The 19,208-nt window shown below is 36.5% G+C and overlaps 1 protein-coding gene across 7 annotated transcripts in view; it reads left to right on the top strand.

The window, feature by feature from the left end:
• The window catches only part of LOC137056415 (calcium-activated potassium channel subunit alpha-1a-like), a 139,856-nt gene that overhangs the window by 63,795 nt on the left and 56,853 nt on the right, over positions 1–19,208 (top strand). For all 7 annotated transcript variants that reach the window (XM_067430499.1, XM_067430498.1, XM_067430501.1 and 4 more), the window contains exons 4-9: positions 797–890; positions 2,093–2,204; positions 6,817–6,892; positions 10,743–10,818; positions 10,970–11,140; positions 15,920–16,011. In XM_067430499.1, the coding sequence (XP_067286600.1) occupies positions 797–890; positions 2,093–2,204; positions 6,817–6,892; positions 10,743–10,818; positions 10,970–11,140; positions 15,920–16,011 (621 nt within the window). The remainder of the gene's footprint in view (positions 1–796; positions 891–2,092; positions 2,205–6,816; positions 6,893–10,742; positions 10,819–10,969; positions 11,141–15,919; positions 16,012–19,208) is intronic.

Raw genomic sequence — 19,208 nt, 5'->3', positions numbered from 1 at the left:
TTATTCTTATCCATAATTTCCGTTTGTGTCGATTTCGAACTGGACGCCTGACCGGGTTCATCGATTCTCATGACATGATATCACTGGCGTAATGTGCGAACGAGCGGTAAAACCCTAACTGCGTTTTCCCTTTTTTATTTATTCAGCCGCCCTGAGTGGTTGCCCATGTCGGCCCAGGACTGCTCTGATCCTTTACAAACACTCATTTATTCCTCAAACGTACAATATGTGCACGCAGACACTGTGCACACAACTCAATATGTGTGTGTTCGTGAGCATGTCTGAAGCTCAGATCTCTCAGCACAGTCTGCTTCTGTTTGCTCGTCCACACACACTGATCAAATACTCGGTTTGCTTTTGACTCAATTAAAACAAGGGATCTAATCATGTTACCGATTAGCAAGTGAAATGGCTTCGACTCGATCTGTTCTGATCGTCTGCTCTCCTCAGAGGAGAAACCAGGAGCAGTTTCATGTGCCTGCCTTCATTTGCTGTAAGAAAAAGCCTTCGTATCATACATGTGCCAACCGTTATTAAAGCAATAAAGCAACAGTTGCCTTTAGGGGATATGGAATATAGGCCCACTGTATGTCAAATAATAGCAGACATCAGTCATAATATGATTGCTTTAATAATTGATAATATTAGTGAATAGATGTCGTCTTTTAAATGATGTTAATTCTTTTGTTGTCAGGAATAAAATGCGTGTAAAGTCCAGAGACAGATGCTTGAATGATGTCTAGTGTCAGTAAGTGAGGTGGAATGATTTGGACTGTTTTTTCCTCTGTTTTCTCAGCCCCATCGAATCCTGTCAGCATTTCGACAAGGACTTCACGCTGCAGATCGACATGGCCTTCAACGTCTTTTTCTTGTTGTACTTTGGACTGCGTGTAAGTTTGCTTACAGTATTATGTACAGTACACACTTCTGCTGTACATGACACTGACACACACTTTCCCTTCACTTTAGTATTTATTAAACCACTGAATTCGCTTTTATTTTTTAGATTTTTAGTTTTCATTTTAGTTTTAAAAATATTTTAGTTTTTTAAATATTTCTTTAATATTCATTTGTTTTAGTTTGAAACTTCACTTAGTTTCTAACATGATTTACTTTATTTTTATTTCAGATTTTTTCAAAGAATTAAATAATTTTACAAATTTTAGTTAACAATAGAAACTGGTTTATATGTAGAAGGTGTTGAATAACATCCAATGTTATTTTAATATTATTATGGTAATTAGTCAATGTTATTTTAATATTATTATGGTACTTAGTCAATGTTATTTTAGTAATTAGCTTTTCATTTTACTTTTAATTTTAGTTTTAAAAAGTTTATATTTTATATTTCTTTTTAATTTCAGTTTTAGTCATTTTAAACTTCAGTTCATTTCTAATATTTTTTACTTTATTTTATTTTAGCTTTAATTCAATTACCGATTTTATTTTTATTTAACAGTAACAACACTGGTTTAATTATATGGTATTTAATATATATATATATATATATATATATATATATATATATAAATATATATATATATATATATATACTTTATTTAAGCTTAATTTCTATTAATTTTTGTCAGGTAAAAACACTTAGTTATTTATTTATTGTTATTTTAGTAATATTTATATATTATTTATTGTTTATTAATATTAAGCTTTTATTTTTATATTTAGTTTTTTATTGTGCATTTGAATTCTAGTAGATTTGTAGTAATTTTGCTGTGATTTTTATTACTTTTTTATATTTATTTTTATGTTAGTTTTAGAACTTAAACTTAGTTATTTTAGTTAGATCAGTTAGTTTCTAATAGTGTATCTATCGATTTTTGTATTTAATAGTTTTAGTTATCAATAAAACACTAGTTTATTCAGTGTTATTATAGTAATATTTATACTATTTTAGTAACAACAACTAGCTTTTGTTTTTATATTTTGTTTTCATTTTAATTGGTTAATTTTTTTAGTGATTTTACCATGTGATTTTTATATTTCTATATAGCGTTGATTAGTTCAAATCATCATATTTACTTCATTTTAGTTTTTTTTAGTTAATGATATACGTGTTGTTTCTTCCCCTCCTCAGTTCATCGCAGCCAATGATAAGCTGTGGTTCTGGCTGGAGGTGAACTCAGTGGTGGATTTCTTCACCGTTCCGCCCGTGTTTGTGTCCGTGTATCTGAACAGGAGCTGGCTGGGTAAAGCACTTCACACCATCACCCGTCCCGCTCTCTCGTTACTGACACTTCACCTTTAATACACGATTATTTCATCAGATTATGACCAGAGGGTGCTAGAAACCCAAACCCCACTGGAAGATATAATGAGATGAAGGGCTCTACCGCCCCCTGCTGGACGTTTCACACAGACAAACGTTTGATGGGTTTTGTCGTCGGTGTGTATTGCCGTTGCTTGGTTTGTTTTTTACCCGACTGAATATGTTTAGTGTCCGTTGGGTCATGACAGTTTCATTATAAATTAAACTTGTGTGTTTGTCCGTGTTTGAACTGGCCTTTACACTGAATCGGTCTGCAGATTTCTCCACTACACACACAAACAGGCAGTCACACGCCAATCCCTTTCCCCTTAAATCAGCTTATTCCACAGGTCGCTGGGATTGGAGATCTCTGGCATGCTGGGAATTAGAAAGTCCTTCTCTAGAAATCCTCCTGTTGTTTCAAACCGCTGATTGTTTTCTCACGCAGCACAGCGTCGTGTGTGTGTGTGTGTGTGTGTGTGTGTGTGTGTGTGTGTGTGTGTGTGTGTGTGTGTGTGAAGTCTTTTGAGGACGAACAAAACCTCTGAAAAACTCAACCTCCCTATTCTTTTAATTAATCACCGGATTTATTGGATTATTTGTGCTTTTCCAAATGAGCATTTGAGTGGATTGATTAGTTTAATTGTTTTTCCTAATGAGCTTGTGTGTGTGTGTGTGTGTGTGTGTGTGTGTGTGTGTGTGTGTGTGTGTGTGTGTGTGTGTGTGTGTGTGGATTGAGCTGGTCAGAATTTACTGGACAGGCACTGCTAATACTTTTATTCATTAAGGACGCATTACATTGATCAAACGTTTCAGTAGATACATTTTTAATGTTACAAAATATTTATATTTCAAATAAATCCTGTTCTTTTGAATCAAAGAATCATGAAAATAAACAAATGTATCGGTTTTCACAGAAATATGAACTGTTTTCAACACTGATAATAATCCTAACTGTGTGTTGATCATCAGATCCTCATCTGAGAATGATTAGTGAAGGATCATGTGACTCTGAAGACTGGAGTAATGATGATAAATTCAGCTTTGATCACAGGAATAAATCACACTTTACTATATATTCACATAGAGAACTGATGATTTACACCATTTTTACAGTATTTATGATCAAATAAATGCAGTGTAAGTGCTGCCCTCTGCTGGTAATATTTGCATTGTATCAGTAAATGCTCTGCAAATATCGTTTGGTTTGAGGTTTGGCCTGTATGAAGAGAGAGACTGTGTTTTAATGCTCCGTGTCCTCGGTCGAAGCGCAGCTTATGTTCTTCATGTCCGCGGCTGTTTTCAAGGACTTTAATCCTCCTATAGCGACAGGGGGTCATGGGGCACATCATCCAGCTTTACAGTTTCTATTATTCAGCTTTCATCAAATTAATGTCCTTTTGTTGGTACTCGCGTGTGTGTGTGTGTGTGTGTGTGTGTGGGCATGTTTTTGTGACATATGAGGACACAAATGTGTATAATGCCATGGGTATGACACAGGTATTACAGGAGAGGGTGAAATATGAGGACATTACCCATGGCCCCACTTTACAAAAGGCTTATAAATCACACAGGAGGAGTTTTTATGAGAAAGTAAATATGCAGAATGTTTCCTGTGATGGGTAGGTTTAGGGGTAGAGGTGTGTGTGTGTGTGTGTGTGTGTGTGTGTGTGTGTGTGTGATGGGTAGGTTTAGGGGGAGTGTGTGTGTGTGTGTGTGTGTGTGTGTGTGTGTGTGTGTGATGGGTAGGTTTAGGAGCAGTGTAAGGGGATAGAGAATACAGTTTGTACAGTATAAAAACCATTACGCCTATGAAATGTCCCCATAAAACATGGAAACACTACGTGGGTGTGTGTGTGTGTGTGTGTGTATGTGTGTGTGTTTGGTGTGGTGTGTGTGTGTGTGTGGAGTGTGTCCAGAACAGTTGGTCCTGGTTCGGTTCAGTTTTTTAAGGTTTAAAGTCACCGATGAACTTCTGTCTGTTTTGAAACATCAGAGGCAGAAATGGAACGGTTGCTTAGCAACTGCACAGCATCATTCTAAAAGCCTTCACTCTTGAATCGGTCCCATTGTATCAGTGTGCTCAGCACCAGGAGATATTAAAGATCTCCTAATCCATGTTTCCTGGTACGTCAGGCGTTGTGCCACAGCAGTAATTGATGCTTTATTGATGAGGCGGATCAGCAGATGAGGAGCATGTTGAACAGGCTTTCTGTCTGGCCGTCCTAAAGGAGCTTATACTGTAATATCCTGATGAAAAAGGGTTTGTTCTAAGCTTTCGCTACATGACTACATGATCACACCCGATGCAGTTTTTTTGCAGTCTGGTGGTTTCTTCTGAGAGAAGGCGAGCTGTGGTTTCTGTCCTGGTGAGATTTGATCGTTTTGATCGTCGCCGTCATGATCCCGACGAAGATGCTGGTGTACCGGAGCCCCGACGGGGCCACACGCACCGAGACCCTACAACACACACGCAGGCGCAAGAAGTCCTGCGGTGAACTCTTTCACAACGGATACCGCGTGAAGATGATCCACGGGCCGGTGTGTGAGAAAGAGGAGCGTGATGGCGGTCAGCACACACTGACCTCGTGTTTCCACGCCGTCTCCTACTGGGGTAAGAGCTGACGGGTGGACGATCAGCAGGACAGTCAGCTTCACTTCTGGAATATGGATCATTTTAGGACCCCTTGAAAACCAGATGAGGCATCTCAAGGGGTTTATCCGTAAAGAAATCATATTTGCTACAGAATATGGACTCTGATGATGGGCTGTCATACACCATCGGTTCTTGAGACGAAACTAAACCGCTTCAAATCGAAATCTTCACACTGTAAAAAAAAAAAAGTTGGTTTATCTTAAAAAAGTAAGTAACCTGGTTGCCTTAAAATTTTGAGTTTATTGAAATTAAAAATTTGAATTGTTACAATGAAGGAAATTTGTTTAATAAATAGAAACTCAAAATATTATTGTATCTGAACCACATTAAAAATGTGATAAATCATGAAGATAGCACAATTTGGCTGCGTCATCAGAAATAAAACACACAATTACCCAATATGCTTACACAATCTTTTAATAATATTTTAATAAAGGTTGTCGAATCTCAAAAAATGTTCATTGTATTAACACAAAATTTTAAGGCAACCAGGTAACTTTTTTTCGAAATATTTTTTTACAGTGCAGAGATGATTGACAGACATTAATATACACTGGGTTGCTTCAAAACAAATCTGGGTCAAATGTGGACAAGCCCAGCCGTTGGGTTACATATTTGACCTGAAATTTGGTTAAAACAACCCAGGATTTTTTTTTAAGAGTGTATCATTGCATTTAATTGTCTTAAAATGATGATATTTACACAAACTCTAGCTTCAAATATGCTAAATAAATGTGAATCAGAAATATAGATATTAATATTACTACAGTAATATTTATACTTTTTTATTTAAAGAATATTATAAATATTATACTATATCAATACTTTTTATTGGATATTTATAAAGATATTCATAAAAGCAATTTATGTTTTAGATTAATATTTTAATATAATTTTTTTTTATACCAGTTTGGGATTGTAAGATAATTTCTCTAAATTTAAGTCTAAGGTTTGTTACGCTGTAAAAAAGTTATGACAAGATTTACTTTGCTTTAACATTAAAAAGTTATGCAAGTTATACACGATTTAACTCGGTCAGTTTAATGTCATTTAAGTTAAAATATTAAGTTGATTGTACTTTGAGCACCTTTATTATTGGTGTAGTGGGCAACATTAGTCCAAAATATAGTTCTTTTGCGTCTGACTATAGTAAAAATTCAATAGATATAAATAAAAATGCATGAATTTGTCAATATTTATAATAATTTCATTTTTGTATCTGACATTCAATACCTATGAACAAGTTTAATTTATTCATCTAAAATAATGTATTATTATTATTATTCAGTTTATGTGACCAGTTCTGTCCCACATCTCACAAATCAGTGTTGGTGTTGTATTTTGTAGCTCATGTGTGCTTAATCGTAGCTTATGAGCTTATCTTATGGAAGACTTGGAAAATCATTTTAGCCTTTTAATCGTTGGGAAAGCTCATTCATAATCGTTATTCCTCTAGAAACGCATAAAAATGAACCCTGAGCACTACTAGAGGACACACGGAGAGGCTTTTTCTTGTATCTCGTCATGTGTTTATCATGCGTCATATGGAAAGGTCAAGTGCACTGCATTGTGGGATACAGTATGTGTGCATACTATAGTGGTGCAGTATGTTGAGAACACAGTTTAGTGTGTTTTGAAGTGGATGATGATGATGATTTGTGTTCATAATAAGCGAGGTTAGTCACGAGGCCTTTACGTCATGAGTCCGTCCAGATGTGTGAGTCCAGCGGTGCGGACACTTTCAGGGCTCTCCTGTCCTCTAGCTGCGTTTAGTTGTCGTTTGTCAGTGTGTTAAACATGGACGAGCGTTTCAAAGGTACTCGACTGCGTTGTAATGTGTGTGTTGTGATGTGTGTGTGTCGTTTCATGTGTTTCTTACTTCTGCTCTTTCATGCAGGATTGAGGTTCTTAAGAGCCTTGAGGCTGATCCAGTTTTCAGAAATATTACAGTTCTTAAATATCTTAAAAACAAGGTAAGAATCCCTTCAGCCGGCGGGCATCTGACTGACATATCAACTTATAAATCTTCATCTGCACGTTAAGCATCATAAATGAAAAACTTTTATAAATCTGATGTATTATTTCGTCTCGGGACATTTGCTTACTAGTTTAGATCTGCTGTCTTTTTTCTTTTCTTTTTTTGCAGTGTTATTAAATGAGCTTAAAGTTAATTCTTGTTAAAAAAAAGAAGTAATTTCATTGTGCTTTTGTCATTTTATTATTATTTTTGCAATTTATGTTTAATTTATTTTATTGGTAGTTTTATTTATGTCCGTTTAATAATAATTTTATTGATTCAGCTTAAACTTCAGTTTATTGTAAAGACATTTCTAATTTTTAGTTAAAGTTTTTCCAACTAATAGTTATATTTATTATACTTCAGCTTTATTTCAATGTTTTTAATAGTTTTAATTCATTACGATAACCCTGTTTTGCAACTTTCCTTTTTAAAGTGTGTATTTATTCACAGATATTGTGTTCAGACTTGTGTGTTTCTCAGTTTTTCTGTTCGAAACAGAATGGCATGAAAGTGTAAATTCACAAACGCTAAACTGAGATGCACAACAAAGTTTAACTGCAGTTCAGTCTTTAATATTAATTCATGTTTTAATTCCGTATTTTGCGTTAATTGTGCTTTAAGGAAGTGTCCGTAAACTTAACATAACATAATATAATGGTCATTTTCTTTTATGTTGTTATATTAATTATATTCTATATTTTTTTTACATTATTATTATTATTTTTGTTCCTGCAGCTTAGCTGTAAAGCTTTAGCACAGATGTCAGGAGAGCTTATTGTGCATCAGAATAAATAATCTCATTCAAACAGAGGCGGAGAGAGAGGTCAAATCTACTGAACAGACTGTGCCAAAACCATCAGAATTGATTTTTGCACTTAAATTGTCCCGTATTATACAAAGAACTTCAGTTTATGGCTACCGCAGAACATTAAGTTATCAGGGTCATCTCTGTTCTGTTGAAATGCCTGTGTTGTAATTTAACCCCTCGACTGTCTTCCGCCGCCCCACCGGTTTGGACGTTTGCCATTATATATTTAAAACAATAATATCTTTGTAAAAACCTAAAGTAATATTGACAAGCTTACAAGCTCTAGTTTTCATATTTCGTGACTAATTGCCAAAATAAATGATTGAGGAGCAGCAATTTATTCATTTGCAGCAAGGATATTTTCATACTCATAAAACGCGTTCAGATGTTTATTTTGAAATAGTGATGAACCGGAAAAATCACAAATGGTTTCCATGCAGTTGAAAAGATTAAAAACATTAGCTTGTGTGCAGCCTACATTACAAGAACTGTCCTGGTTGAAGTGCTGCATTAATGCGATCGGTCAAACGGGTGTTGTTTGAGGAAATACGTGACTCTGCCTACATTTTTGTAACACCAGAAATATGTGCCTCCAGGTGCGTTTACCTGCACTTTTTGGGTGAAACGCCCACCGGAGGAGTTAAGTGGTCATAAATTTTCTCCATTCCAGATGCGCAACATGACATCATGACACAACCTGATCTCGCAGAATGAATATCTATAACCTAATTTTATATTTTAGAGCAACTAACTCCACTCCTACCCTAAACCTACCAACTCTCAACAATATAAAACACATAGCAGGCAAATAAATGTACAGTATTTATTGCAAAAACTGACCAAAAAACAGTATAAAAGTATTAACTCATGTTGCATTCCAAGTCTTCTGAAGTCAGACGATATCTCGATGTGAAGAACAGAATTGATCTTAATGTTTTAGTCGTTGAAATGATGATCGCGCTCCTTTGCGAACAAAACACACACACACACACACACACTTGTTCATTCATATTTCTAATTCTAATGATACAAGTTGAATGATGCGATCGGTCACGAGACACACGAGAGCCAATGCTGCCAAAGCTGACGTGACGTTTCTTCCAGCGGCTATATTTGAAATGTTTTATCAATCTTTGGCGGATGGACTCGACGTTCTGATCGCTTTTGGGGATTTTCTTCACACAGATCAATCGTTTGGCCTCAGAACACTTGGAGTATTTGTGCTTTCTGAATAAATTGTGCCTGCAGTCGTATCTGCCTCTTATATCCTGTTTTTTATAATACACAAATGGGTAGGTTTAGGGAAGGGTTTGAGTTACGCGTTCAAAATGTGTCTGAATATGTGTGTGTGTCCACAAGGTAAATGGATTTATAAACATACTAAATTGTTTTTTTGAAAATGTAAAAATGCAGAATGTTTCTTGTGATTGGTAGGTTTAAGGGGGTCGCACACCGGACGCGGAGCTCGGCGGCGCTCGGCGGCGCGCCACGTCTTTAAAATTCGAACACATTGTTTTCAATGAGTGTACGCACACCGGTGGCGGCATTCGGCGCCTGTCCGCGGCGACTTAGGAAGTTGTTCTAAATCCTGCCGCGCCACAGAGCGCCATTTCAAGGCTTTATATTAAAAGTATATTATCGTTAAGGTATACTGATTTCAACCTTTGCTACAAGACAAATTTGTTTTACATTCTGAGTTCAACAGCTTGAATAAAGTCTAAACATATTTTGGGGAAATGTATAATAAACGTAGCCTTTTAAAATGTGCGCGCCCGGTGTGCGATACCTGAGACGCTGCGTGGCGCGCCGCCGAGCTCCGCGTCCGGTGTGCGACCCCCTTTAGGGTGTGTGTGTGTGTGTGTGTGTGTGTGTGTGTGTGTGTGATGGGTAGGTTTAGGGGCTGTGTGTGTGATGAGTAAGTTTAGGGGCTGTGTGTGTGTGTGTGTGTGTGTGATGGGTAGGTTTAGGGGCTGTGTGTGTGTGTGTGTGATGGGTAGGTTTAGGGGCTGTGTGTGTGTGATGGGTAGGTTTAGGGGCTGTGTGTGTGTGTGTGATGGGTAGGTTTAGGGGCTGTGTGTGTGTGTGTGATGGGTAGGTTTAGGGGCTGTGTGTGTGTGTGTGATGGGTAGGTTTAGGGGCTGTGTGTGTGTGTGTGTGTGATGGGTAGGTTTAGGGGCTGTGTGTGTGTGTGTGTGTGTGTGATGGGTAGGTTTAGGGGCTGTGTGTCTGTGATGGGTAGGTTTAGGGGCTGTGTGTGTGTGATGGGTAGGTTTAGGGGCTGTGTGTGTGTGATGGGTAGGTTTAGGGGCTGTGTGTGTGTGTGTGATGGGTAGGTTTAGGGGCTGTGTGTGTGTGTGTGTGTGTGTGTGATGGGTAGGTTTAGGGGCTGTGTGTGTGTGTGTGTGATGGGTAGGTTTAGGGGCTGTGTGTGTGTGATGGGTAGGTTTAGGGGCTGTGTGTGTGTGATGGGTAGGTTTAGGGGCTGTGTGTGTGTGTGTGATGGGTAGGTTTAGGGGCTGTGTGTGTGTGATGGGTAGGTTTAGGGGCTGTGTGTGTGTGATGGGTAGGTTTAGGGGCTGTGTGTGTGTGTGTGATGGGTAGGTTTAGGGGCTGTGTGTGTGTGATGGGTAGGTTTAGGGGTAGGGGCAGTGTAGGGGGATAGAATGTAACGGCGTTGATAAACACGCTAAAAAGCGATTACGCCTCTTTATAGCACGCCAAAATGACATACGAATTGGCGTGTCATATATACGGCATTTCATGAGATCAGTCTGGAAATGGAGAAGAAATATTACCACTTAGCGCCTCCGGTGGACGTTTCACCCAAAAAGTGCAAGTACCTGGAGGCACATATCACAGGTGTTGCAAAAATGTAGGCAGAGTCACGTATTTCCAATGAGCCTGGGTTGGAAAACCAAGCGTTCTAGCGTGAAAATATTGCCTATAAATAGTGCTGCACGCCGTCTCATCAAATTTCTGACATTTGTGTTTATAGCAACTCCATAAAGTTGGTGAATTTGTGCTCAATCTTTATAAGCACATGGCTGACGGCAGCGGGATTCATACATTTGGTAAGTCAAGTATTGACTGGATGGTGAAAAGCTGCATTTTAATGAAAGATTATAACCTTTTTCTGGTTTGGAATAATGAGGAATCTTTCTGGAAGGTGTTCTGAGAAGTTAAGATGTCAATGAAATACTGAGGCTGTTGGTATGTTTACAGGTGGAAAACTCAGGGGATCCTTGGGAAAGCTTCCAGAATTCCCAACCTCTCACCTACTGGGAGTGTGTGTACTTGCTCATGGTAACCATGTCCACGGTGGGCTACGGAGATGTTTGCGCTAAAACAACCCTCGGACGCCTTTTCATGGTCTTCTTCATTCTCGGAGGATTGGTAAAAACAATCTAAACAAATAGAAGAAACCCCATAATAACTGGCCCTTAATCATTGTAACCTTGACAACCAGAGCTGGAAAACAAACCCTTCATTCTGCTTCAATCCCCATCCTGATGGAAAGATCTCCATGTGTTTTTGGCTTGTACTGCATTGCGTGTTTATCGAGTGTTTCTATATTTCAAATGCTGTTGTTAATCTGCTGATGTCTTGTTATAAGTGGAACCATCATTAGGGAGTACAAAGTTATTCTGTTTGTAGATTGACTGCGGTTTTAGAAGACCTGACCCAATTTACCCCCACCCACACTCCCAACAAACTCTGTGAACGCCTGAGATATGATATGACACGCCGTCATGATGTCAGTATGCTTCAGTCTTCATAGAGCATTTTAAAAATTCATATATTCAGTTGATTTATTGCTTTCATAAATAATAATAAAAATAAGCAGAAATTTGATAATTCACTGCTTATTTGCACATTTTAAAGACCAACTTGTTGCCATATTGATTTATTCCTATAAATAAGAAACAATGAATATTGATATTTCACTTTAATATTAATTGTAATATGAATATTATCTCAACTGAGAGTTTGAGGCAAACTTATTGGCATACTATCTTTTTTATATAAACAATTAAACAAAAAAAATTGGGGATAACTATTCATATTACATTTATATAAAATATAATTGTATAAATATATGAAAAATAAATGCATTCATTTTTATGAGTGCATGATAAAATATGAATATTATTTTAATTAATGTAATATTAATAACTAACATTTTTATTAAGTTTTTATAAAAACAAATAATTGCCTCAAATTAAAGTTTTGAATAGACCAAACTTGTTGCCATAACTTAATAAAATATTAATATTAAAAATATTATTTTTATTATTAAATATCCATATTAAATATACAATATAATTATTTAAATATATAAAAAATAATTGTTTTAATTTATACGAATAAAAAAGAAAATATGAAAATATCACTTTAATATGAATTATTAGAATTAATGTAATATTAATAATTAATATAGCATTTAATAATAAGTCACATAAAGTTTATACAAACAGATAGATTTGGCTATTAACTGTAATATAATGCTTTTATAGTTTCCAAATATAAATAAGTTTTATACAAATAACTGTATGAACTAAAATATTTCTGTTAAATATTATTTTAATATTAACTATTCATATTACATTTATATTATTATATAAATATATATATATATATATATATATATATATATATATAAAAAATGGTATTCCTTTATATTAATAAAATTAAATATTATGTACTGTTTTATAAATATATTAAAATTAACATAAATTTTAGTACTATAATTTTTCCATAAAGTTCATAAATATGGATTTTGCTATTAATTGTAGTATGTACTGTAATATAATGCTTTTATACATTGCTTTTCATATAAATAATATTATTTTGATACTGACTAATTAATATGTATATTATATATTTATCTTAGTATTGTTTGTTATTATATTATTGTAGATTTTATATAAAATATATGTGAATATAATAAAATTATTAACTTAATATTTTGAATACTATTATACTATTTTGTAAATATATGAACATAGTTAGTTGATAAACGTCCAGTAGTTAAATGTATATTGTGCAGTGAAGTGTAAGCTTGAGATCTGACGGGCGTGTCCATATATCAGTCCAGCGTGAGAGAGTTTGTTTGGACTAAACATGGCTCTTGAGGTTTCCTCCTGTGCATCACTGTTTTCCCTCTTAAAACGGCAGATCGAATCTCATCTGTGGCTGCTTTTATTTCTTTTTAACACTGATATCCCTTGAAATAGGGATATTTGCCAAACAGAATGCTTTTACTTTTAACCTCAAACCTTCCAACCTGTAAATTCTCGGCAATGCATGTACACAAGCATTCTGACTCTCTCTTACTGTTATTCAATCTGTCTGGAGTTTTAAAGTGACAGCTCCAATATTTGGCACTTAAAGGGATAGCTCATGCTAAAACTGTTATCATGTACTCACCCTCTTTCCTCTGTGGAACACAAAACACATCTTGGCTGCGTTTCCATACAATGAAAGTGAATGGGGATCACCGCTCCAAAGTAGCAGTCGAGCTAACACAAAAATTATTTGCTAAAGTTCCCATTTTTATTTGTTTCTTTTCTTTGTAATGCAACCGTTAAAGGGATACTTCACCGCTTTTTCATATTTAACTATGCTCTTCCCTTAACTAAGACGAGTTTATACATCCCTCTCTCCTCTCAGTGTGTGCTCTTAATCTCTCTGACGTGCGGTAACGATCTGATAGCATTATCTTAGCCCACTAAGCCCAGTTCATTCACTATGGTACCTGGAATTGAGAGAGGGATGAGGAGATGTGAGGGAGGATTTTTCAGCCGGGACCTTTTACTGCGCCGAGTCGAAGTACTCTCAGAAGTGCTATGTAAAGCGCCACGTTTTATTTTATGTCACCATACTTGATCGTTCAGCTATTGGTGTAACTGTATTTAAACAGGGAACACGTGGAGGTGTTTGGTCGCTTCTAACTTGATCTCTGTTTGGTACCATAGTGAATGAACTGGGCTTAGTGGGCTAAGATAATGCTATCAGATCGTCACCGCGCGTCAGAGAGATTAAGAGCACACACTGAGACGAGAGAGGGATGTATCAACTCGTCTTAGTTAAGGGAATAACATCGTTTAATATGAAAAAGTGGTGAAGTATCCCTTTAAGTAAAAATTCTGCTTTATCACTCTTCAAATATTACAGTGTTACTTTTGAATGTTCTCTGAACATTCTAAAAAGAAAAGTAGTAACCTTTAAAAGGGTAGTGTGTAAAATTTACCGCCATCTTGCAACCGCTCACCCTTTCCTTACGAAGCACAGAGAAGCTACGGTGGCCGTCACAGGACAACAATGTCGTCGTGTGAGACAGCAGAGGCAGAGAGTGACTAGCACCCTGTAGAGAAGTTTGCCCCTTTAGGGCTACTATAGAAACATGGCGGTGCAAAATGGCGACTGTAAGGGACTCGCGGGGTGTGTAGATAGAGTGTCATGACAAATCCTGTCCACCTGTGAAATCGTGTCCGCTGGTAGCGGTTTTAAATGCCTGATCAAAAGCTGTTATACATGGTTCTGGACAAGCAATTGTTTAAAAAATATGAAACAAAAAGTCGCTAGATTTGTCGCTAGTCGCTTTTTGGGGGGGAAAAAGTCGCTAGAGGGGTCTGAAAAGCCGTTAAATATAGCGACAAAGTCACTAAGTTGGCAACACTGGTGAGATTCAACTGCTTTATCCATTTTGTTCGTCAATGTTGTCCTCACATTTGAGGTTGTTTCGGGTCAGTTGGGGTAGCGCGCTGCCATCTAGCGGTGAACTTCGGAAAAGCAGTATATAACGAAATGTGCAAAATCATGATATCGTACCGTTTTAAATAAAATATATCGTGGTATTTTTCCAGTACCGGTATACCGCGCATCCCTAATAGATCCTCATAAACATTACACACTGCACCTTTAAAAAAATGTTAGACAAGCGTCTAAATAAAAAATGTAAGGGAAAAAATGCTTCATTAACGTATACATTTTTGTGCTAATGTTTTGAGTACATTATCAAAGACCAGATAACGTTGAATAAACGGTCTATTAATGTTACTGGACAAACATTTGTACATAACTTTGAGAACATTGCCGGAACGTTCTGGGAATGTTCCCCGTTTAACGTTTGTCCATTTAATGAAAAAATGAACATTTCCTGATCGTTTCCTCACCCAATCTCATCCCAGATGTTCAGTTCTTTCTTTCTTTAGTGGAAAAGAAATGAAGTTTTTTGAGGAAAACATTCCAGGATTTTTCTCCTCATGATGGACTTCAATGGGAACCAACGGCTGAAGGTCCAAATCAGTTTCAGAGGAAGAGCTTCAGAGACTCTGATGATCCCAGAGGAATTATTTATATTAAAAAAATAAACATTTATATACTTTGTAACCTCAAATGTGCGACTTCGATGTTGTTCTTCTTCGCAACGTATAATGTCATCATGTCGGAAAGGTCATGTCCTAAAGTATAGTATAAACAGTAAAGTATATAAATGTTTATTTTTGTAATAAAATGTCCAATGGTTTGTCTGGATCAGACTTTACACTCTAAAAAATGCTGGGTTAAAAACAACCCAAGTTGGGTTGAAATTGGACAAACCCAGAAATTGGGTTGTTTGAATGGATCCATTCAATGGGTTCAAACAACCCAATTTCTGAGTTTGTCTATTTTCAACCCAACTTGGGTTGTGTTTAATCCAGCATTTTTTAGAGTGTATTCCTCTGGGATCATCAGAGTCTCTGAAGCTCTTCCTCTGAAACTGATTTGGACCTTCAGCCGTTGGTTCCCATTGAAGTCCATCATGAGGAGAAAAATCCTGGAATGTTTTCCTCAAAAAACTTCATTTCTTTCCCACTGAAAAAAAAAAGTCGTGAACCTCTGGGATGAGATGGGGTGAGGAAACTATCAGGAAATGTTAATTTTGAAGCTCGAGCGCCATTCATTTTCATTCCATGGCATTGAGATGCTTTATAAATGTACGTTTTGTCACGGAATAAAGAAAGTCACACGGGTTTGGACCCACATGAGGGGTGAGTACATGATGGGTGAACTTTCATTTTGGGTTGAACCATCCCTTTAAGGCCCTTTTTTTCTGATATGAGAACTCTCATCTACTGAAAGTAGAAGCATAGACTTCTATTGTCCTTTGTCTCCTGTCTCCTCCTCCAGGCCATGTTTGCCAGCTACGTTCCTGAAATCATAGAGTTAATAGGAAACCGCAAGAAATATGGTGGTTCCTATAGTGCAGTAAATGGGAGAAAGTAAGTACCGCGGGTTGGGCTGCGCTGGCTCAGTGCAGTCTGCCCGCCTGCATGCCCGTCTCTCTCTCTGTCCCATGCATGTAGGCAATGTTTGCTCGCTACGTGCCTGAAATCGCTGCTCTCATCCTTAATCGGAAGAAATATGGAGGGAGTTATAACTCGACCCGAGGAAGAAAGTAAGTCAAAGGGCGAACCTCTAATGAAAAGGTTCTTCTTCCGCAGGGTTACGGAGGAGCTCCAACTCTTACCTCAGAGGAAGTTGCTGTAGTCCTTCCTGTGATGTCAGAGATGCTTCTCCACAGGAAATAGAATTATGACATAGTGGGTCTGGGGTCAAATGGCACAAGTCATCTCATTGCTTGTCGCGTTGTGTGAGTCGCTCATCGCTTGCTAATCTGTGCTACTTGTGACACTTGCATGGGATCAACTTCCCGCCTAATGTATTGCGGTCACGCATAAAAAAATAATAAGTCAGTAAGCACTTAGTCATGATCACGTTCATTTGACTGCGTAAATTGTGAGGGAAACCTCCTAAAACGTCTATCATACAATAGAATAGATTCCTAAGATTATATTCATAACAAAACTTAAAACAAATATTGTTGGCTTAACTTAAAAAAGTAAGTAACCTGGTTGCCTTAAAATTTTGAGTTTATTGAAATTAAAAATTTGAGTTGATACAGTGAAGGAAACTGGTTTAATAAATAGAAACTCAAAATATTATTGTATCTGAACCACATAAAGATTTTGATAAATCATGAAAAAAGCACAATTTGAAATGTTTCACTGCGTCATCACAAATAACACACAATTACCCAATATGCTTACAAAATCTTTTAATAATATTTGAATAAAGGTTGTCGATTTCTTAAAAATGTTCATTGTATTTTAACTCACATTTTTTATTTCAATGAACTCAAAATTTTAAGGCAACCAGGTAACTTGCTAAAATAATGTATTTCCTTGCCGATACACACTCTAAAAAATTCTGGGTAAAAAACAACCCAATGTTGGGTCAAATATGGACTAACCCAGCAATTGGGTTGTTTTAACCCAGCGATTGGGTTGTCTCTAAGCAAATATTTAACCCAACCGCAGGATTAAAACAACCCAATTGCTGGGTTAGTCCATATTTGACCCAACATTGGGTTAAAACAACCCAGCATTTTTTAGAGTGCAGTGATAGAGAGCGCGTTATACTCGTAGCTGAGCGGTGTGAGTCTCTTTGTGGCGTCAGCTTCCCTCTTCGATTGATTGGCTACGAGATGAGCTGTCAATCTAGAACCAGTGGACCAATGGGGATGCTAAGCCCCGCCCCTGATTTACATGAAACTCGAACTGCGACATTTGGAAACGCAAGCGCAGAATGTGGAAAGGAGAAAAGAGCACAGACTTACAAAAAATGAACATAAGAGCAGAAAACATGATTTTGTGTGTGATTCAGATAATTATGAATTCTTGATTCAGTTTTAAGCAATGTAATTTTAAAATTCACGCTTATTATTATTTTTTTTTTGTGACTGCGTTGTTTGTGATTCTGGTTAACTTTGCATTGATTTTTCAGTTTTGTGCGTTATATTTTCACATGTTTTTAAATTTTGATTCACACTTATTTTATTTTTTTATGCGTGACCGCAATACATTAGGCGGGAATCTGATCCCATACACTTGGGCTTCTGCGTGTGATTGTACGTGTTTTATAGCAAAGCAGTGTTTGGCTGTGTTTTATGAATCCAGAACTTTTGAACTGCAGATTCAACACAAACAGATTTGCCTTTATAAACACTACTGTTCAAACGTGGAAAAAGAAAAAAAAGCACTACTTTTATTCAGCAAGGACGCGTTAAATTGATCAAACGTGACAGTAAAGACATTTATAATGAAGCAAATGATTTCTCACAGAGGACAGTTTCCACAAAACTAGGCAGCACAGCTGTTTTCAACACTGATAATAATCCTAACTGTGTGTTGATCATCAGATCCTCATCTGAGAATGATTAGTGAAGGATCATGTGACACTGAAGACTGGAGGAATGATGATAAATTCAGCTGTTATTGTGGAGATAAACATAAATGTATTAAGAATATCATTTTTAAATGTATAAAAGTATAAATGTGGTATAACAACTTCTAACTACAATAATATTTCACAATATTATGCTTTTTTTGTATTTTTAATAACATAAATGCAGCCTTGGGGAGCAGAAGAGACTTCTTGGTTTCTCCATTGGATTTTAAATTTACAAAGTGCCACAAATGTGCACATTTTTCACAGTGTATGTACAATCAGACAGTGTAGATCACTGCAGTGGTTTGTGTCAACTGTTGAGTTGAAGTTATTTTACAAGGTAATGCATTACAATGTTGCGTTTCTCTAAAAAAGTAACTAAATGTATTACTTAGTTACTTTTTATAGTTACTTTTTAATGTGTTACATTACTTTGCGCTAATTTTTCGGACCTGGCTTGGACTTACTTGCTTGTTTTTTAATAATAACAAAAAAGTTCTAGTTTTGGCAAATGTAACGGTTTATTCATAGCAATAAATGAATTAAATAACTCTCAGGCTGAAGGACAGGCAAATTCACGCCTGTTAAAAGAAGTTCAGAAGTTCAGAAGAGAAGTTCAACACACTTATTTCAGCAATATAATAACAAATGTGATGTTTATCTAAAGTCATGTTTGCTTATTAGTATGGTTGAAGTGGATCATTAGCCCCATTTCTACCAAAATTACCCGGAACAATTTGTAAAAGGAACCCCGATCTGGGGTTTACATGTGATGACTTTCAATCGCAATCATTTTATACGCTGTGTCATTATTCCAACATTATCTTTAAAAGTTACGAAATAAAAAGTTTACCCCTCAGAAAAATGAGCTTTCCTCTCTTGTCAACATGAGGGCGGCGCGCGCTGTCACGTCATGTAAGGACACACACTTAAAAGTAATCAGTCAGGTCGTTTACATGGTGAAAAATAGACTGTAAAAAAATGAATAACAAGAATGGAAGAGATTCAAGCTGTGCTGCTTTTGCTGGTTTACTAAAGAGGAAATTAACAACGACAGAAAAGAGCAGCATATTCACAAAGCTTGTAAAGCTAGATTTAAAATGACAATGTATATTATTATCAGCTATTACGGACACTGTACGTGAGATGGCTGAGACGAACGCGCGCCATCAGACAGAGAGCAAGACTG

Source organism: Pseudorasbora parva, chromosome 21, assembly GCF_024679245.1.
Source record: "Pseudorasbora parva isolate DD20220531a chromosome 21, ASM2467924v1, whole genome shotgun sequence".
Taxonomy (NCBI): Eukaryota; Metazoa; Chordata; class Actinopteri; order Cypriniformes; family Gobionidae; genus Pseudorasbora; species Pseudorasbora parva.
The sequence above is the reverse complement of the archived record's forward strand: the minus strand, read 5'-3'. Positions and strand labels throughout refer to the sequence as shown.